Source organism: Trachypithecus francoisi, unplaced genomic scaffold (assembly GCF_009764315.1).
Source record: "Trachypithecus francoisi isolate TF-2019V2 unplaced genomic scaffold, Tfra_2.0 Lachesis_group9, whole genome shotgun sequence".
NCBI lineage: Eukaryota > Metazoa > Chordata > Mammalia > Primates > Cercopithecidae > Trachypithecus > Trachypithecus francoisi.
In genome coordinates, this window is record NW_022681474.1 from 3,751,811 (window position 1) to 3,774,057 (window position 22,247).

Genomic DNA, 22,247 nt, shown 5'->3' on the forward strand with positions numbered 1-22,247 from the left:
TTGGAGAAAAGATGTACTCTATTAGATCCAGATAAAATTTAAGCCACAGTCATCAAATCTCAGAGTTCAAAGTATGTGTATATCCATCCAGGCACAGCTCCCCTGCCGCGCACTCACCTGGCCTCCTGGGGACAGGTAATCCACCAGCCTTTGTCCTCTTCCTCTCCCCAGCTGGCCACCATGCTTCTGTTTTGTGAGGTTGAAAGTAACACCCAGCATTCTCAAGTTTAACATGGGACGATGCACTTAGCTATGGCGTTGTTTATCATTCAACCATTTTTCTTTTACAGTCACTGTGTGCTCAAATGCAACTGTAAACATTAAGTCATTTATGTGGAAAATAACTCCTGTTAGCTGTGCAGTCTCAGGCCAGTCATTTAAGCCGCCCATACTTGGATTTTGTCATTGGTAATTTAGGATCACAATACCTACCCCTACGGGTTATTGCAAGATTAAATGAGATGTGTATAAACTGCCTCGCACGTGGGGAGTCTCGAATGATAGCTCTAAGACAGTGGGAGGAAAGAGAGTGGGAGGGACCCTGGTTGTGGTCCACTTACTCAGATGTGCGGGCAAGCTGCCTCCCATGACTCCATCTCCCTCTGTACATCCCTGGCTGCAAGTGGCCTCCATTTGGGTCCCCTCTGCTTGTCCCCTGGGACCCGACAGCAGAGACTATTGTCCCTCACCCCTTTGCAAGCTGTAGGAGTTTGGCAGATCTAATGAGGACCCGGTTTTCAGTTCTGCGTGCTGTAAACCTTGATTTCCTTGCATGATGTAAACCTTGATTTGACCACAAGTTAAAACCGAGTCATCAAATCTGAAGCTGGGCTGTGACTGCTGGCCAGAGTTCTTAAAGGATTTCACAGCGACCTGAAAGCTCTTCCCACCTACCCCTGCTTCTTAAAGTGTCTGCTAGACACAGTGACTTCCCTTCAAAGTCCATGCCACATTCTGCTTTTCCCAGCACAGCCAGCCAGAAAAACCCAAATTAAAAGTCCCTCAGGAGAACGACAGTGTGGATAGATCACTGTTTGGGGAACATGGCCAGTCCGCCCTGTTCACAGAGTGGCGCATTCAGCACGTCAGACACGCCACGCGCTGCCGCCTTCACTTGATGATTACTTGAGGAGCAGCATTCTGAAGGAAGGGTCTGCCCAGCCACCAGCAGCTGATTCATTATTTATATACAATTAAAGGGCAGGGTTCAAATGAATGCTGGTATCTGGGAAAAGTCATAATCATGGACGGATCAGATTGAGCATTTGTCATTTCTCTAGCGATTAACATACGCCCTGTGCCTTGGGACTCATATTAAGCAGAAGAGATGCTTTAACTCTTTTATTTAGTTTAATTGCTGATCTTATTTCACTTTTTCAGATTATCTGGGCTCATTTAAAAGTAGCCCTTGCTGCTGCTTCATATACTAAAATAGGAAAGGAGGAAAAAAAATTTTTTAGAACCTATCGCATTCTAAAGATGAATGCAAATGATTCCACTGTGGTTCTTAACGACCCACTGTTAACATAGTAGAAAACTCAGTGCATTAATGCAATACCCCTTTTCACATCATTACTCCTAATGGAACTGTTAGCAGCATAATAGCTTGACCTTTAGCTATAGATTCAGGGAGCAAAAATGCATTCTGTCTCCCCAATACCTCTATTCACATAGCGTATTGACTGTTTGCAGATCAATGCAATGACAGTCTTTTGGCCTTGTTCTTGAGGCCTCATCTGCTATCGTAAGGGAGAGAATAGGATTTCTTCTTCAGTAAGTAGATTCTAGTTAAAAGTCTCTTTTAAGTTTAGACGTAATCCATGAACTAGAGTGTCAATAATGTGCCCAGTGGAAATATTTATTTGTATAGGCATTTTTTGAAAAGCCTATTGCTGCACCTTCAAAGATCTTAGACACAGACCCAGGAGACAGTGATTTTCTTGGCTTCTTTCTATTGAACCCAAATAAGTTTTCATTGAAACTAGAAAAAAATAACCAGACACAGCTGCCCTTTTAGTGACTGAGAGAATATTTGAGCTCAAGGTTGGACTAGAAAGGTCTGATCTGAACCCCCTCACGACGTGGGAGCAGAGTCCACAGTCTCCTTTGGCTTATCTTGAACTTGCTTGTCCGCACACACGGGAGTCATTCAATGTGGCGTAGTCCAAATCCACTTTGTTAATTTGGAGCCATGACTTTCTAATGTGTGCTAATTTGGACACATGCATTTCGCAACCCGAGAAAAGAGGGGTTGCTATGGAAATTAACTGTAGAAATGATATTACTAGGGGGGAGGTGTTTACCTGCTGTGACAGTGGATTCCGTCATTTTTGTAGTACACATTTTTCCATAAACGAATAGGATGCTAAACAGAAATATTTTGTTCTTATTTATTAAAACAGGACTTCAAGAACCTTTTGGAAATTATCTGATGAGTAAATGTTCTTGTGGGTATTTGAAGGCAATAAGACCTTGCTTCTTTAAATAGAGCCTATTAATTAAAGACTTCCTGCTAATTCAGATAGACCATTTTCCCTCAATTAGCCTAAATTTGTAAGCTGATGTATTTGCTTCCCTTAGAAACAAAACTGGAAAACATGTTGGCTTATTTATCAAATGCTTGAGTTCTTCTTCAGAAAAACGCACTAGAGTAGGTGCTTTGAAGGAGACAAAAGAGATGAAGACCCTGAAGTTGCTTAGTATCTAGTGGCAGAGATTTGAAAGCATGTGCACCCCCAGGGATAGCCTCTCCTGCACCTCCCCACCTTGCTCTCCCGGTCCCCCATATCATACATCGGGCAGCCTGGTTGATTTTCTCCCCAGTCATTAATTCTGCTTTCTGAGCATCACAGCCCCTCTCCCCGGGTGGGGCTCTGATGGAAGCTTTCCACTAAGACTTCCTCTTGCTCCCTGGTCCCACTGTCATCCTGGTCACTTGTCTGTCCACATGACTGACGGCCTAGCCTATGTAGTGGCTGGACCTCATCCACGGTGACATTCAGCTCTACTGCATTTCCGCCCCGTGCTGTTGGCCACACCTTAGCATCCTCACACGCAGCTGCTCCTCAGCTGCTGCTGTATTCTCCAGTATCTCGGGGAACAATTCTTCTAGCTCCATGAGCCCTGCTTGCCAACCCACTGACATCTGCATTCCCTGATCTCTATAGATAGCTCCAAGCCCATGATCCTTTTTCTGTGTTCACGTCCTTCCTAGATTTGGGGGGGCGGGTGAAGGAGAGGGGAGGAGTGGAGAGGTGAGTCCATTCATGTCCGGTCACACCTTCAACATCTTCAAGGGCTTATATCCCTGTTCTTCTGCCAAAACTCTCCAGCAAAACCCTGAGCCTAGACCAGCCCTACCATCCGGTGTTCTAAAGGAGCTGCAGGGTCTGAGGTGGAAAGCCTGTAGACTCTCACCGCGCTGCACAGCCCTACCACGTAGCCCGTCTATGGCTTGGCAGAGGTATTAGTTGTCTGCGGTCTGCTTCCTCTCTGATTCTTCTGAGAGATGATCCCACACCTCCTCTACACCCTCCATCCTCCAGAGCCCCTCACCCCTGAGCTCACTGAGGCCTCAGGAGTGTTTGCTCCAGCCTAGAACCGCTTCTGAATCGACCATCTTCCTGTCCTATGGGTTCCGAAGAGGACGTTTCCCTCCTTTTGCTGGAGGCAGCCCCTCCGTTTCTATTCCAGATCCCTCAGCCCCAGCCCCGCAGGGTGATGCCTTTGACTATCTCCTCCTTCCCTCTGTATCCTGTTCTCTCCTGCCACACCACTGCTCCCTCAGCCTGCACACCACACCCAAGTCCCCGTCTCTCAGCCCTCCTGTCTCCCCTCTTCTTCCACCCTCCCCTCTGGGCCAGGTATCCTGAGAGTGACCACCCTCCCCGGCCCTCGCTGACCTTCACAGGGCACCAAGCCACCCCTTCTGTCCCGCTTCTGCACTGCAACCTGCTGGTCCCTCCTTTTTATTAGAACCACTCACTGGCCTTCCCACCAGTCTCCCCATCCCTCCTGCCTGTCCAGCCGCGCTTGGGCCCCTTCCTGTGCTCTTCTGCCTCCACCTTCTCTTTGGCAGCCTGGCATTCCCCAGGGCTCCCAACCCAGCCTGTGCCCTTTCCACTCTCCGTGTTCTCTCTGGTGGACGTTCTCTCTCTCACTGTTTTGTTTGTTTGGTTGGTTTTGAGTCAGAGTCTTGCTCTGTCGCCCAGGCTGGAATGCAGTGGTGCGATCTCGGCTCCCTGCAACCTCTGTCAGGTTCAAGCGATTCTCCTACCTCTGCCTTCTGAGTAGCTGGGACTGCAGGCACGTGCCACCATGCCCGGCTAGTGTTTTTATTTTTAGTAAAGATGGGGCTTCACCATGTTGGTCAGGCTGGTCTCGAACTCCTAACCTCAAGTGATCCACCCGCCTTGGCCTCCCAGAGTACTGGGATTACAGGAATGACCCGCCATGCCCGGCCTCTCTCACTGTTTTAACCACCACATGTATGTCTGTGCCTCTTAAACCAGTGTGTTCAGCTTGGCCCCTTCTTGGAACTGTAGATTTCTCTGTTTAAATACACTTGGCCTCCTTGTCTGCAGGTTCCACATCCACAGATTCAACCAGCCACAGATTGAAAATATTCAGAAAAAAAAAAAAAATTCAATGCAAAAATAAAAAATAATGCAAATAGGCTGGGCGCGCCTCCACTGCTGTTGTATGCTCCAGTATGTCAGGGCACAGTTGCACAAGTTGCTTAAGGTCTCACTCGATTGCCCAGGCTGGAGTGTAATGGTGTGATCATAGCTCACTGCAACCTTGAACTCCTAGGCTCAAGCAATCCTCCTGCCTCAGCCTCCTGAGTAGCTGGAACCACAGGCTTGCACCACCACTCCCAGATTATTGATTGATTGATTGAGACAGGGTCTCACTGTGTTGCCCACGCTGGTCTCAAACTCCCGGCCTCAAGCAACCCTCCTGCCTTAGCCTCCTAAAGTGTTGAAATTACAGGCATGACCCACCATGCCTGGCCTATATCAGGAAGCTGAACATCTGCAGATTCTGGGATCTGCTGGGGGTCCTGGAACCAGGACTGTATCTGCCATCTCCACGTGGGTGCTCCACAAACACCCCAAACTCAGCATGCTCCAAACCAAGCCTGTGATGTCCTTTCAGCTCACACCCTTGCCTTTCTTCTCTTTTTACCACATCATGTGATTAACCAAACAATGGCAGTTCTCTGAGAGGCCCTAGATGCGTCTCTAGCTCAGGCTTTCGCAGTAGCTTCCTGAAGGGGAACTCCCTGCTTCACTCTGGGCTCCCTGAAATGTGTCCACCGTGCCACTGACATTAATCTCGTCGTGCACAATTGGATTGTCGCCATGTAGTTGACAGTAGAGATCACATATAGCTGCTCTTCTCTTTCAAATTATTTCCTTAGGATAAATTTCCAGGAGTAAGATTACCAGTCCAAAGGTATAACAGTTTTATGTCTCCCATTAAATATTACTGATTTCTCAAAAGGGTTTTCCCTGTTTGCACCAACAGTAATGTTTGAATGTGCCAATTTTATCAGTATCAAGTATTAGCTTTCTAACGTTGTTTTTCTAATTTTACTAGGTATAAAGTGTGTTTTGCAGTTCTTTGGTTTACATATTAATTGAACATTTTTCCTAATATTTTTGTTAACTATTTTTTGCCCATTTCTCTATGGGGACTTTCGAGGTTACTCGTTTATGTAAATGAGCTCTTTATCTGACGGGAGATAGTGAACCTTTTCAGTCACATTTAGTACAACTAGCTTTTCTCATTCTGATGAAATACCTTATTTTTCATTCAATAGAAATTTTACCTTTTGCCGTAGCTGAATCTGTCAATATTTTCTTTTGTCTTTTTTTTTTAAGAGAAACCTTTCAAAACATCGAAATTACCAATATTTTAAATACCAAGGAGGCAATGTGATGTCATGGCCTACCAGGTCTTGACCTTATTACGAAGGACAGGTTGAAAAGATGAGTTTCAAAGTGCTCAGGAGTGAGTGTGAGGCGGAAATGTCAACCCCAGCGCCGCGTGTGCGGCCACACACTGTGCACAGCCCTTCCCCCATCACTGTCCCACCTGCTTTGTGTCCTGCCATGGGGTTCTCCTTAGTTCCCTTTGTGCTTAATCGGGTAGTTCTTTCCTGGGAGCTCATGTGATGTGCAAGGGGTTGACTTGAAGTAGAACTGGAACTTTCATCACGACACAAACTGCATTATTATTTGAGTACTGACTGAGTTAATAGAAATCACCAGGAGAAAGACCATCTTTTCATGTTAATTTTGCATTCAATTTTGAATTGACAACAAAAAACTGAACTCTTTTAATATATTTGCAAAACCTTGTCATAAGGTCAGTAGACGCTTAGGGAGCATTTTCTTCTCTGCCTATAAGATACATACAGATGGATGTGGAGCCAGTAGGAAGAGCAGCTTCCATGCAAACTACTTAGTGAGTATCGCCAGTTTCATTTTGAAGCACAATGCATTGGACCTAGCCAGGACCTGTCAATCTCCATCTCTGCCAAAGAAATATAATCCAGATACTGAAGATACAGAACTGACGTCCTTTAGAAATACACTTTTTTTAGGCCGGGCGCAGTGGCTCACGCCTGTAATCCCAGCACTTTGGGAGGCCGAGGCGGGTGGATCACCTGAGGTCGGGAGTTCGAGACCAGCCTGACCAACATGGGGAAACCCCATCTCTACTGAAAATACAAAATTAGCTGGGCCTGGTGGCACATGCCTATAATCCCAGCTACTAGGGAGGCTGAGGCAGGAGAATTACTTGAATCTGGGAGGCGGAGGTTGCGGTGAGCCGAGATCATGCCATTGCACTCCAGCCTGGGCAATAAGAGTGAAACTCCGCCTCAAAAAAAAAAAAAAAAAGAAAGAAATACACTTTTTTTTCTTTGTAGAATATGTATCTGTTTCAGATCTGCATATTTTACTTAAGGTATTCAACAAGATTTTACATTTTCTTTCAGTCTTCACAGAAAAGTACTGTACAGCTCACCATGTGGATAAACTTCCTGGCCCAAGAGACTGGGTACAGATTCTACAGGATCAAATTAAACTGGCCAGAAGAAGGTTAAAAAGAGGCTCAGGTATGACTAAGGTGCAGAAAAAATAATTGGAGAAGCACTTAGGAATTCTTAGACTTTATAAAGTACAATACTTGGCTCTAGGTTATTTCAGTGTCTTGTCTTTTGAAGGAGAGACTGTGTATAATATGCTGTGATTTGCTCTCTTAAAGTCTTATTCAAGTGAATTTTGAAACTCACCTTCGGACTAAATAGTAAAAATTATGTCAGGCCACTTGCTTTGAATAGTACAAGTGAAAAAGACTGCTAATCTCATTTGTGGTCTAATGCTCTGATATATGAAAACTGGGTCTCTTTGCTGGTTTGCTTCTGTTTACCTATTGATTTTTATTTGTTTGGATCTGCGTGACTTTATGAAAGTACAAGTTGCTTAAGGTTGAAAAAAAAGAAGAAGAAAAAAAAAACTCTTCTACCAGCAACACCACATCAAGTAAAAGGGATTTTAAGTGGGGGCGGGGGGGGGGGTTGTATGCACACGTGTGCATGCATGGGTTGTGTGTGTGGGTTTTAAATTCTGGGCTTGGAGATTCTGGGATTATTCTTCCAGGAAAAGTGAGCACCAGGGGAATTACGACTGTTCAGATTTGGTCATTGAAGTCTCCGCTTCCCCAGGGTGACGGTGGGGGCCACTTTCCTAGTGAAGAATCCCTGTGTAGTCAGCTTTCTCCCGTCAAATAAGAGTAACTATCTCTAGGAGGCCACACATCTCTAGATAAGATTTTTTAATTTCATAAATATTAGTGTAGCCATTATGGAAAGCAGTATGGAGGTTCCAGAAAAATTAAAAATAGTTGGGAGGCTGAGGCAGGAGGATTGCTTGAGCCCAGGAGTTCCAGACCAGCCTGGGCAACATCTCCAGATGTTTTGTGGAGACCCTATCTACACACACACACAAAATAACCTTAAAAATTAGCCAGGCAAGATGGCACGCACCTGTTGTCCCACTGACTTGGGAGGCTAAGATAGGAGAATCACTTGAGCCCAGGAGTTTGAGGCTGCAGTGAGCTGTGATTGGCCACTGCACTGCAGTCTGGGTGACAGAGTGAGACCCTGTTTCTTTAAAAAAAAAAAAAAAGTGGGGAAATTCTGTAGAAGGCTTCTCTCAGGGACCCAGAAAGACCTTGCTGGCAGTGGATCATGTGACTAAGAAACACAGTTTAAATGTCGTTCTGGTGCCTTCCCCATGCTGCACATTTTAGACATAAACACACCTTCTTTTCCTTCTATCATCAGATGCTGAGACCGATTATTATGGGCTCTAGTCTCTATTCCCTTCCCCTGTCCCACCAGCAAGCAGACAACATGCACCCAGTAGAGATGCGCTGCCACATCCCTCTTCTCTTTCCCACAAGCAGACTGGCCAGGGAACACATCCCCTAACCATGCCTCATTTCTGTTGATAATTCATATCACAAATGCCCATTTTCCCCCCAGGTTTGCCCACTTCTACAGGATGAGACCCAAGCCACATCCTGCTCCCCACCCCTCCCCTCCTCGAGGAACCTCCACTCACTTGCCCGTTCCTGCCCCTTAGGCATCAGAATATTTGATGTCGGACATTGTAACTTTTGACCACTGGCCTAGATGATCTGCCCAGATACTTGTGATCGGCACCATGGCCCTTCTCTTCTGCGTTCCTAGCAGAAGTGTCGCATAGAGATTGCACAACTTCAACCTTATTTATCGTATCTAGCTCCATTCCTGGAATGAGGTAGAGACTCTGACTCCACAAGCTAATTGGCTACCGCTAAAGGAAGCCTGCACTGCCTCTGGAAAAAAAAGAAATGCCCCACACAGATTTGAAAGGCCGTTATGTCATTATGTGAATCCAAATAGAAATTCATTTGGGGCTCTCATCTCTCATCACATGGAATAATCTTTATTCTATAACTCCAATGATTCCTTTTTCCTGGTATACATTTTTTTTTTTTTTTTTTTTTTTGAGACGGAGACTCACTCTGTAGCCCAGGCTGGAGTGTGGTGGTGCCGAGCGATCTCGGCTCACTGCAAGCTCCGCCTCCCGGGTTCACGCCATTCTCCTGCCTCGGCTTCCCGAGTAGCTGGGACCACAGGCGCCCACCACGATGCAAGGCTAATTTGTTTTTGTTTTTGTTTTTTTTTAATTTTTAGTAGAGATAGGGTTTCACCATATCAGCCAGAATGGTCTCGATCTCCTGACCTCGTGATCTGCCCTTCTCGGCCTCCCAAAGTGCTGGGACCACAGACGTGAGCCACCGCGCCGGGCATTTTTATCATTTTCATTAGATGATTTTCTCAGAGCTGAAATCACAATATATCGTGTTAGATCTCAGAGTAAAGATGTCACTGCTGTTAAGTGTTTATTGGACTTGCTCAGTCTTTTCCAAATTTACCAACTTGATTGTCACCGGGGAAGAAAGAGTGTGAGCTTGTTGTTGCAGATAGATGTTGTAATTAAATTTGAGTAACACAGCAGTGCCTTCATCCTTGACTCTCAGCCCCATTCATGCAGCTAGCCTGTTCTGATTTATATATAATCATCTATTTTTTTTTTTTTGGTTATATGTGTTCTGTTCTTACTAAAGCACATAATTGCATAGGCCTGTTTTTCAAAGGGAGGATAGCTGAATTACAAAAGGAAGATCAGTTTATACCCAAAACTGACCTTGTTATAACTAAATGAAAAGCAAGTATACATGTAAAGAAAGTTGCTAAAATATAAAATGAACTAGAACTAGAAGATTTAAGAAATTAGCTCATAAGGATGCTTATGGTATGTTTGGACTATTAATAGCAAAGAGATGAATAGCCCAGACATTAACCCGCTTCATGTCCTTGGCATTGTTACTTACTAGCTGTGTTACCTGGAGTGAGTTTCCTAACCTCTTTCTCACTTTCTGCATTTGTTCAGATGGGCAGAACAACAGAGCCACCTTGTAGTTTCCTAAGGGTTCAGTGACACAGTGCATGTCAGGTGCCCAGTGAGCATTTAATAAATGGTGGAGATTGTCATTGTTACTCTTATTGAAGGATTTTTCAAATCCTAGGCAATGAGAGAACTACCATGAAGGCCATCTGTCTATTCCAACTCACTCAAAGCAATTAGAAGAAAATAATGTCTTCTAAATATAAACATATGTTCATTATTTTTCATATATAAAATAATTTCTAAAAGCCATAGAACAAAATTTAAAACACCTAAAGCCTTTCATCCAGAGGGAAACGCAGTTCACATTTCAGCGTGTCCTGTATTTTTTTTCTGTAAACCTGTTCCAGAATTTTAATCACACCATTTATCCCGTGGTTTGACTGAATATTTTTATGTTATTAAATATTCGTCTATAACATCATTTTTGGTGGTTGCTAATCTTCTCCAACCTAGATTGGTCTTGCATATTTCGTCCCTTCTCAGTGATTTCTTTTTGTGGTGGATCTAGCAGGTCAGCAGGCAAGGGGTCTTTCACTAATGCCAGTGAGTGTTCATCTGAGGACAAGATGTTGGAGGATGAAGGAGACAGGGGAGCTTTATAATGTTTCTAGCTATAGCTGAGCCCTGATTGTGTTTAAAGCAACAACTATCAAAACAAGTATGTAGTACTGGTTTAGCCTTCTACTGACTCAGTGTTACAACATGGTGCCAAAGCCAACCTCATTCAACAGCCTCACAAGGGCTGCCCCACACACATTATGCAGTCAGCATGGGCCTTCCTGTAGGGACCACAGACTCTGGGCCTTGGAGGGCACCACCAAAACTATCCCAGGGGCCATAATGTGATGTTTTCCCCTGTCCTCACATGTTAAGGGAAACTAACAAGCCCATCCATTATCAGGAGACACACGAGCACCTTTTTTTTTTTTCATTTAACGGAAGGTTTTTTATGACTGAAGGATCTACCTTTGGAAAACTCCCAAGGAGATGGATACATTTATCAGAGATGAGGGAAGGTTTGCATTTTAAAATGTGGAAATGGAGAATGTTTTGAAGCAACACTTGTTCCTTCTTTGTGACCACATTGATGCCAGAGTTAGATTAGCAGCTCTAGGATCTGAATCAGTCATCTCCAAAGAAAGGTTAATTCTCAAGATTTCCTAAGCTGCCCCCTAGGAGTGGTTCTGGCCATGCCAAGTGCAAGTCTACAGCAGGAATTCACTGACACATCCCCTCTATGACCCTATTTAAACAATTCAGCCTACATGCTGGTTCGATATTTAAGCCTATGTAAATAAGTAAAAATAAACAGAAATCATCAGTGATTACTGGAATGAGGCTCATAAGATTTAAAAAATTGTAATACAGGAAAGTTTATTTTATATCACTATTATCAAAAAATATTGTATTCAAATAATGATATTAACATCTATAATATGAACCAATGATAGCTGAAAAGGGAGAAGAATGGTGAAAACTGTTATGCACACTGCAGTTTGGAAATTTGTATCACTGTTTTCAGTCAAATGAATGTGCTCCCTGAAACTAATGAGATTTGTGTTTTATGTTTGTAACCAGCAGAGATTGCTGATGGTGTTGAAAGACTGGATGGCATTTCTCTACCACCAACAGGTAAATAAAATGTATTTAAATTTTCATCACCCCATGGAAAATGCAACCCACAAAAATGTTTGCATTGAAAATGACTTTAACGTTAGACATGCAGACGCTTGAGCAAACTGCTTCTGCAGTGGACCCAGGCCCTGGACATTGGAGCTTCTCAAGGCCTCAGATGCAGAGATGATTTCATATTGAATAGAAAAGCATTTTTCTCATACTCTTATTTTCATAAAAATCTCAGAAGAGCAAATCTTGAGAAGTAAGTATCCCAACATTTTGCTTCCCCAAACCTTTGGACATTACAAAATATTTTTAACGTGAAATGAGATTTCACTTTAAAACGGGAACCACTAATTTTGTGTGATCAAATTCATGGCTAGGCTGTCCTCTCCCACCTCCTCCAAACGGCCTTGGAGCCTTGAGCAATCAATCCGTGGACACCCAATGAATACTGTGTTTTAACTGAGCGATTTGAATGAGCCCAGCCATCCGGCGTGAGTGGCACATTCCTAATACCAGGACCAGATCAGCTGAAGACACCCTTCCATGGAAGCAAAAGCTGCACACTGTTGTGTTAAGCCATAGACACAATTCCAACTTCATATTATTTGACTCTCAAGTAATGCTTCTGACCCTGGCTTCCTACCTGTGTATAGGTTCATATCTGAGAGCCAGAGGGGCAGGTGTCTGATCAATGAGCCTTGTGGAAAACAATGTATCCCCTCCATTGGTCACAGGACTCTACTGACTGCCCTCCAAAGGATACCTGAAGATTCTCTGCCCACAAAACCCAGGCACACCCAAAAACCCTCTTACTGAAAAAGCTCAACCGAATGTTTTTTCCTCTAGATTTGGGGTGGTCTGTGTTCATTAAATTCAGCAAACATTAGTGGAGTCTGTAGGCTGTGTAGGAACTAGACTAGGCCATGTATTCATTGACAGCACGTATCCCAAAATGGCAAGGAAAGCCACGTTCACAGGTGTAGGATGGGTCTGTGCTAGTGAGCTTCAGAGCAACAGGAAAATTCAGCGGTGTAAGTGACACGTTGCTTTCTCTGCCACTGAGTAGCTAAGCCACAGATCCATGGACAGATAAATGAAATGAGCTACCTAGTGCAAAAAGACCTGCCTACATCAAGTTCTTCCCATATAGAGTCATTATATAAAAGAGATTTCTCTTCTTATTTGGCTGTGTTTTCACATTTGTGAATTAAGAGAATTGAAAGACGTGATCTCTGTTGTTCCTTCCCAATTTGTCATTCTCTGACCATCAGGGCACTCTTATCAGCCTCATTCTTATCACCCGGGCCCAATCCCAGCAGATCCATGAAATCCTAATCATAATGGACCTGCCCTTCAAAAGGCCCTTCAGGGTAGCACCATGCTGTTCCAGCTGTGCTTCCCAAGCGCCCTCCCACCCCGGGCATCTCCACTGCCTGTCCTCCTGCGTCACGTGACACAGTGAGCTTTTCTTATTTGAAAACCACTCCCCTTGAAGTTTATATTCACCTCCAAGTGGTGAGTATGGAATGCCTTGTATTTTCCTATCTGAAGTTGAAGATACGTTTCCAGTGAGAAAATGGAGCCCAGAGGGTGCTAGAAGAGCCTCGTGGAACTGAAAAAAAATGTCAAGGAATCTGAGAATGAGAAGGAACTTGAGAGATCCTCTAGTCCAATCCCTTCTTTTTATCCAGTCCTTTTATTTTACAGGAAAAAAAGCCTGAGGCCCAGAAACATTAAGTGGCTTTCCCACGGCCTCACAGCTGGTTGACGGCCTGGCCGGAACCCAGGTCCCTCGACTCCCAGCCATGATACCGTGTAGCTTTCTCATACCTAAGCCAAAACCAGCTTTCCTCTGCATGTTTCCTAAAGATCCTAAGAGATGATGGATGTGCTAATCCCTTTAGGAGTCCTCTTCACTGTCTCAATCTTCACAATTAAAATGTTCGTTGTCAGTCAGCCCGGTTCACTGCAGCTGAAACTCATTCCTTCCAGTCTATTCTCAAACTTTACCCAAGGCTGTGAAGTCATAAGAAAATAGTATAACACACCTGCAGGTCTTTTCACTAAACTGTTGATAGATATTTGATACAAATCCCTAAGCAGCATGATAAATAAAAACATTTATCATTTAGAAAACAGGAAAAGAGGCCAGGCGCGGTGGCTCACGCCTGTAATCCCAGCACTTTGGGAGGCCGAGGTGGGCGGATCACGAGGTCAGGAGATCAAGACCCTCCTGACTAACACGGTGAAACCCCGTCTCTTCTAAAAAATATACAAAAAATTAGCCGGGCGTGGTGGCAGCACCTATAGTCCCAGCTACTCTGAAGGCTGAGGCAGGAGAATGGCGTGAACCCAGGAGGTGGAGCTTGCAGTGAGCCCAGATCGCGCCACTGCACTCCAGCCTGGGTGACAGAGCGAGACTCCATCTCAAAAAACAAAAATAAAGAGGAAAAGAAGTATCAGATTGGTGCTCAAATTTTGGAGTAATAAAATTAAGTAATCTTGATATTCACCTTGATAGCATGCCTCTTGATTGCCTCCAAAGTAAAATCCCCATTCTGGTTGGCTTCTTTGAATGCAGTGCTGCTCCTAACAGCCCTCCTCAGTGGGCACATTCTAAAATGTGCCCTTTAAGAACTCCACCTTTCTTGCGCATGTGGTTTCATCCTTGAACTTGAGCCTCACTCGTCAAAACCACAGGATCGACCAACGGCTCTGATACAGACTCTCATGATCCCATTTGTCTGAGCTAGCAACAGTTAGTTCTTTTTAAAGATTCAGCAATGCTTTTATTACTTTTTTAAGGTATTTTTTCTTCCTTCCAAATTTGTGTGTTTGGGGCAAGGGCAGGGAAAGGGATGTAAATCCTTAAGTGTTTCTATGAACCAGAAGTGACTAGGGTAGGGTTACAGGCAGGTCAAATGACATTTGTTTGGATGCATTACATTGAAGCAACCTTCTGTTCATCAGGTTTTAACAGAAATGGATTCACCCTCTATAATGCATCCATTTTATTTTCCCTTAACCCTATTCACTAATCCTTTTTGAGCAACTACCAAGAATCAGCCCTGTGTTGGATGCTGGTGTAAAATGCCCTCAGACTAGTGTGAGAGGCAGAAGGAATTACATAAATGCTACTGCGCAGAAGTGTGGAGAGGGCCTGGGGCTCAAGAGAAGCCGCCCAGGAGCTGGGGACAATTTGCATTAAAAAAAAAAAAAAAAAAGTATAGAGAAAGTGAAATCAAAACAGTGCTTTCTAAAATTTAAAATGGAGCTTCCAAATTTGAAATGGGGATGTTCATCTAGACTTAGCAATTATCATAAATTGGCATTTTACATACTTTTCTTTTAAATTAATAAAAAGTGTAAGGAAGAACATTTCAATTGCTTTTACCACCCACAGACAACCATTATTAGATGATTTTTCTCAAATGTTTCTCCATTTTGTTTATCTTTATGGTGGAGATCAAACGTGTAAAATTTTGTTTCCTATGTGTTTTTTTTTTTTTTAATTTTTACCTAACAAGCATTTTCCCACTGTATGGCACATCTTCATATGCACTCTTTTAATAGCTGCATGATATTCTGTTTTGCAGGTAAATTATCTTTTAGGCCATTTTCTATGACTGGTCAATGTGTGGATATACTCTAATAGTAACACACATTCATGGCCTTTCTCATAAAAAATCATTACAAATTTCAAATTTCTTCAATTGCTCAGGGAGGACAACTAAAGCCTTGGCTAAAAACTTAGCACCTTAACTGTGAAACACAGAGACCTCCTCAGTAAATTCTTCACTTGTCCGGAACGCCCACCCCCAGCCATGTCACAGAAGCAGGTACAACTCTTCCTTAGAGAAGCGGCTCTCCGCCTTCATTTTCTTGTCTCTGTTGTAGGTAATATATTTGACACCAGGAGAGAAAACACGGAGGATACAGAACCAGGTTTCACTGCCTAGACTTTGATTTTAGTGACATTGTTCAGTGGCATATGTAACTTCCATTTGAAATTCCACAAAGATCCACATAGCATTTCAGGTGCCTGCAAAGTGTGGGTGTTCTGTGAAGTTTACCTGTCATGTTTGAATAGTTTCATATACTTTCTTTGTAATGTGTGATAACCAAGCCTCCAATCTGGTATAAGATTTTTAAAATCACTTTTAGAGTTGATTTGTTACCCTTTAAAAGTCCAGCATTTGATTTAGTTAGTTCATTGTCCATTATAAAGAAGTGGTTCTCTCTTCCCTGTTTTCATTCAAAACCTCAGTGTGAATATAGAGCTTTGAAACATATTTATTGTAATGTAAACTGCTTAGATGCAAATATAAAGGAGCATGGCTCTTTCCAGTACTGAGAGAGCAGTTGTGAAGGCCAAAATTAATTAGACCTTCATCATCTTAGAAGATGAAAAAGCTGTTTTGGGAGACAGGATAGCTCTGACCTATTAGATGAAATCATTCATGACATCGGTACCCCCCAAATAGCCATTTGTAGCTGAGTAAGTGCCAATGACCTATGAGTTCTTAGGAAAGAAAAACCTTTCACCTAAGTTGCATCAACACAATGACAAAATAACTAATTAAAAGGTGAGAAAATCAATCAGTTATCTACATGATACCTAACAGCCATTTTAACAGATGGTCTTAACCGAGAGGTACCGGGCTTTGGCACCATGTGGCAACTGGCTAAAAATGTACTTAATATTACATCATTTATTTCGTTCCTAGTATACTTGCCCTCTGCTTTATATAAAACTAATATATGAAAATCTGGATTTATTTTAAAAAGATATATTGCCACGAAGGTATTTGTTTTATAGAAATATTTACCTCCAGATTTCTTTCTCTAATAAGATGATGAATTTAAAACACTATGTTATTTAGAAACACTGCATCTACACTTCATTTATTGTATAAAGCAAATTGCATTGAATCTTTGCCACTTGATCCAAAGGCCAAAAATTGGCATGAAACCAATTTTGACTACAGCTCCCCAAACCCAGGGTTCACACCTGTCCACCAGCAGTTCCAATGCCTTCCCCTAGCCCTGGATTTAGCAAAGCACAGAATGTTAAGAGCTAAAAGTTACTGTAGAGGCTACTCAGTCCCACCCCTCATTCTGCAGGTGAGGAAACGGAGGATGAATGAGGGTAAGTGGTTGCCCAGAGTCCGTTAACCCCTCTGTGGCCGGGGCCCTGCCTAGAACCCGAATTTCCTGACTACCCTGTCCAAGGCACTCCTGTCACATCACACTGAAACGCTAAACCTAGAGATAGGAGGGGGCTCTGGGAAAATCCCTATTCCACCAAAGACCAGCCAGTCATCAAAGATGAGAGAAGGCATCCCTGTACTGTGACAAAAAGCTGGCTTTATGTGTGGCTTGTGGAGTCAGTCTAACTACTAGGCAAGTTACGTCTCGTATATGTGTGGTTTCTTTTTCTTTTTTTGCGGAGCTACAACGAAGGTCTGGAGAAATTATTTCCATCATACCTTTTCATTAGCCTTTTTCCATTTCTGGCCCGTAAGTAATCCCTTTCCTGAAAACAGTCTCTTTGTTTTATCAAGTGGTCTGATGTACTGCAAACTGCAGCTCTTGTGTTTTTTGCACCATGGGTTTTAAAATCTGTCCTGTGCCTCCCACAAGGAGATATTACCCAAGGGAAGGGAAAAGATTAATTAGTGACCTTTCGCTCTGTTAGGATGAGTATGTTGCTGGTAAAGGCAGAAACGCTAACTTCCAAATGTGGTCTGTTAGAGATTCGCTGGGAGCCTTCGGAAGCACTGCCTTCCAAGGGAGGGCCACGGCCTGGAGTATTCAGCACTTGAGGATGGGCGGGGCTTGTTCAACCCAAAGATATGTGCAATGAATGGATCCACACATTGGAAATACGTATCAAAACTGCAACAGTAAAATCATATTGCAGGGTGCGATGACTCACGTCTGTAATCGCAGCACTTTGGGAGGCCGAGGCGGGCGGATCACGAGGTCAGGAGTTGGAGACCAGCCTGGCCAAGATGGTGAAATCCCATCTCTACTAAAAATACAAAAATTAGCCAGGCATGGTGGCATGCGTCTGTAGTCCCAGCTACTCGGGAGGCTGAGGCAGAAGAATCGCTTGAACCCGGGAGGCGGAGGTTGCAGTGAGCTGAGACTGGGCCACTGCACTCCAGCCTGGGCAACACAGTGAGACCCCATCCTAAAAAAAAAACAAAAACGTATTTTATAAATTAAAATTGTGTTTACTTACTGTGACTACTGTTCAGACTTTATTCAGAAATCCTTTTTATAGGCTTTCTTAGGAAAAAAAAATCCATATCTATGGATAACATCTCAATCTTCTGTATATATGTTTTATTAATATGTAAATATTTAGATTTTTTTAAATTACTATGTTCTTTAAAAAAGAATTCAATGCAAGCCTGGTTGTGAAAATGGTGTATAACATTGTCTTGTGACACCAATTCCCAAGATGCTCTTTATGTCTGATCTGGAAGAATACAATAAATTACTTTAATTGAGCATGCGTGCGGATCTTTCCTGTGTGCCGGTCTTCCTGTGTTTATGAAGAGAGGTCAGTGCTGTTCATTAATTAAAAGGTATTATTAATACTCTGATGATCTCCCACAGAAGTTATATCTCCTGATGAAGTTAATTTTAAAAAATAAAGAAATCACCTAGATTGCTGCCAGAGTGAAAGCCTTCAGACGCTGGAAAGGCAGTGTCTGGCTGTTAGATCAATGGCTACAGCAAGTCCCACAGAAGCACTTGAGCGTTAAGTACTGAGATGCTTGAAGCCTAATTTTAAATGAATTAGGTAGCTTTATAATCTTCACTTAAAAGGTTAAGCCCTGCTTCTATGGAAACAACACATCGCACGGACAAATCCATCTTCGCCGATGCAGAGCGGCTGCAGCCGCAGAATCGCTCGCTTCCCCTCTTTGAACACAGGGGGGCGCCACTCCTCGCCGGGCACCTGCCCCCGCCGCCTCCCGCGGGCCTGCTCCGCCCCCTGCGCTGAGCGGGCCACACCCGCGGGCTGGAATCCAGCTCCATCGGAGGTTCCATTCAGGGTCTGACTCTGGGCCCCTGGTTTTAGAGGGGCCCGGGACAGCTGTGAGGAGAGGCGGGCGAGTAGGGGCAGGAGTTGCTGTCTAGGAAGGCACCCGCACCTGGGCAGGGAGCCTCAGGGAGAGCTGTTGCAAAAACATGCGGACTCCAGCCCCTGAGTCTTGCAGGCGTCCACGCTGCTCTGAAGCTGGAGTCAGGCTCCAGTCCTGGCCTCCGCCCTGATGCCCCCAGCTTCCTGGGGTCGCTTGTGTCAGGCCCCCACGTCATATCTTTTGGCCCAAGGCCTCTAGGATGCCCTTGATGGCACAGGGCTGGCAGGGATGAGTGTTTTGTAGGTATCCTGGCAGAATAGCCCGAAGACCTCTCTCACCCAATGGCCAGGGGACCCCATTTCGCCACAGGAGGCTCCCCTGGAAGACGCTTGCACACCTGCCTCGGTTGTCACCTCTCCTATCCTCCATCCCCCAAACCCCCCTCCCCAAGGATCTGAGGACACAGCTGGCTCGTTTCCCAGCAGCACCCGAGTTCAGCTGCACCATTTTACTAAACACCAACTGGGCAGACACTGTGGGTGTTTAGGGCGACGGGTTTCAGATAAAAGAGAAAAGAGGGCGAGAGGGGAGGCAGGGGCACGTCCTGGCACTAAACCGTGCCAGGCTTGCACCATCCCGAGGGGCTGGGACGACGTGGGTAGCCGCGGAGCATCTGAAGGGAAAGGTCTTGATGTGAGTCCTATCTTAGGTCGATCCGCCTGGCTGAAGCAGGGAGCATTCGCAGGAGGGGGCGGGCTGAAGACACGGGATCCCAGGAACCCACAAAGTCACGCCTGAGAAAGAATCAGCCCAGGCTGGAGGAGGGAGAATGTGACAAAGCTGACACCAGGTTTCTGGCTGGGGAACCAGGGTGGGTGTCACTAAGATAAGGAACACAGGGTGTGATGATTTGGAGGAGACAGGTGAGTAACTCCATTCATTCATTCATTCATTCATTCATTCCACAGGTACTTGTGGTGGGCCCTGCACTATTCTGCCAGGTGGGAGTGCAGCGGTGACCCAAAGTCCCTAGTCTTGCAGAACTCGCCTCAGACAATGTCACAAGAAAACGAACAGATGGCGGAACCCTGGGAGGAGCTGCATCTTGTGCTCCTGAGCAATCTTACCAGAGAGAGAGCTGAAACAGGAGCTTTCTCCCAAACTAGCCAAGACTTCAAGCACCATTCATTCCTCATAACTCAGGTCTCAGCTACACTTCATCATCCAAGAAGGATTCGCAACTTTCCCAAGCCAGGCTCAATCAAGTCACAGTCTCTGACCCTTCACGTTCCTTGCCTCTCTCTGAAATTATCTTGCATATTCCTGTGTGTGTTTATCACCCATCTTTCCACTGAAATCTAAGCCTTGTGATGTCAAGCTGTTAATATTTCAGGCCCTGGTGAAAACATGTTCAGGATGCCCTCTCTTCTCTTTGCCCAGCAAGAGCGGACTGGTTAAAGTTGGACCTGAGGTTTCCATGAATACGCAACCGAGTGGTTCTGACTACAGTGAGTCCTGGCCTCCCAGTGCTGCCAGTTACCCAAAGTGAAGGGGACTTCTCCCATCAGCCCGAACCCAGAGCCTTTATCACAGAACCCAAGATTGAGGGGAGGGTCAGGCCTGCTGGACAGTGGCCGTGTCATGGGATGGATCAGGAGCCTTTTACAGCGCTCGCCTTTCCCCTATATCCCATTGTTTTAGATCACGTGGACCTGCCTTTTCCCCTAATACCGCCCCTTCACGGCTCTTCGTAATTGTAGAAATTGTGTCAATAGATCGAACAAAGAGATGCACATTGTGCTCCATGAGAATTTAATAAACGTTAGTGATTCAAAGCAACTTGAATTTACACAGATCAACTCCTGTTATGTTTTGTAACCTCAAACGCATGAAATTGATTATCCCCCCTAAAGTAATACATACAGATATGTGCGTATATACATATTTGTTTATTTCTATTTTGTTACCGGTGAAATTAAAAAGAATGTTTAAATGAATCACAGTTAAAAAAATATATAATAATATTCTGGCCAGGCACTGTGGCTCACACCTCTAATGCCAGCACTTTGGGAGGCTGAGGTGGGCGGATCACAAGGTCAGGAGTTCGAGACTAGCCTGACCAACATGGTGAAACCCTGTCTCTACTAAAAAGACAAAATTAACCAGGCGTGGTGGTGGGCGCCTGTAATCCCAGCTATTCAGGACACAGAGGCAGGAGAATTGCTTGAACCCGGGAGGCAGAGGTTGCAGTGAGCCGAAATCATGCCACTGCACTCCAGCCTAGATGACAGAGTGAGACTCCATCTCAAAAAAAAAAAAAAAAAAAACATTCTAGAAATGGAGCTGGGAGTGCCCCACATGCTTTACACACACTGATATTCCAAACAGACCAGATAGTTAAAGGCCTTTTTAATTGTTTTATTTTTGGCCACTTTGGACTGTTCACTGAAACATGGAAAGACATTTTAAACCTAAACTTTGAAACTAAGCTACTTTATCATTCCTTTCAAATGCTTTCCTAAAGTGAAGCTGATACAAGCATGATCAAGGGAGGAGTGGTCGGAAACCAGCTGTCTAGACTTCCTTTTGTGCGTATCCTCCAACACGGTGCTAAGACATTCAAAACATGAAGCGCCCTCCCCGCAAACATGGAGTGAAAAACAATTTTACACGGGAAATTAAGCATCCTGAATTGTTTCACTGAAGTGGTGGCCCAGTTGCATGTTCAGTTAGAAAAACTATTTTCTGCTATACCCTAGCAATGCAGGGAGAAAGAGAATACATTAAAATAGAGGACACTTACTCTGTGTATTATCAAATTAAGTACCCTCCCAAAATGATGTATTTCTAACAACTGGACAGAGAACATCGGAAGTGACTCAATTAACAACACCCAGGCTAACCCCGCCTCTGGTGACACACACAGTAACGGTGCTCTGTCCTTCTGGGAAATATTTCACTAGTGTGAAACTATACCACCTTCTCCCCGTCCTGCCTCTCACTGATGCTTCCTAGAACACCGACTGATAGCCACAGACAGCTTTGACTCTTGTTAAGATTTTGTGTTTGTTTCTGTCGTCATACCATACGGTGTTCCCGTGTGTTTGTCCTTCCTATCTGCCCCCATTAATGTTGCCTGGCAACATTAACCACAGCCCGTTCCTCCCATGCCTTGCCCCTGTGGGATCGGTTCACTAGTCATGGCACAGTGGATTTATTTTAAATGTCCGACTGACTCCCGGACACTGGCTGGACCCTGACTGCTAGCCAGAAGCCTGCACGCACCATGACCCTGTCGCTGTGATAGCATACAACTTGAGAAAGTGAACACTCTCTGGCCGGGTGTGGTGGCTCATGCCTGTACTCCCAGCACTTTGGGAGACTGAGGCAGGGGGGATCACAAGATCAGGAGTTCAAGGACAGCCTGGCCAAGATAGTGAAACCCCGTCTCTACTAAAACTAAAAAAAATTAGCCAGGCGCAGTGGCAGGTGC

General features: G+C 44.5%; 1 protein-coding gene across 1 annotated transcript in view; it reads left to right on the forward strand.

Annotated features, from left to right (window-relative positions):
* The window catches only part of BEND7 (BEN domain containing 7), an 85,661-nt gene extending 64,903 nt beyond the window's left edge, over window positions 1-20,758 (forward strand). Inside the window, 4 exon segments of the mRNA XM_033208593.1 lie at window positions 7,007-7,126; window positions 11,610-11,663; window positions 19,723-19,775; window positions 19,778-20,758. Of these exon segments, the coding sequence (XP_033064484.1) occupies window positions 7,007-7,126; window positions 11,610-11,663; window positions 19,723-19,775; window positions 19,778-20,116 (566 nt within the window). The 3' untranslated portion in view covers window positions 20,117-20,758.
* Window positions 20,759-22,247: the final 1,489 nt, after the last annotated feature.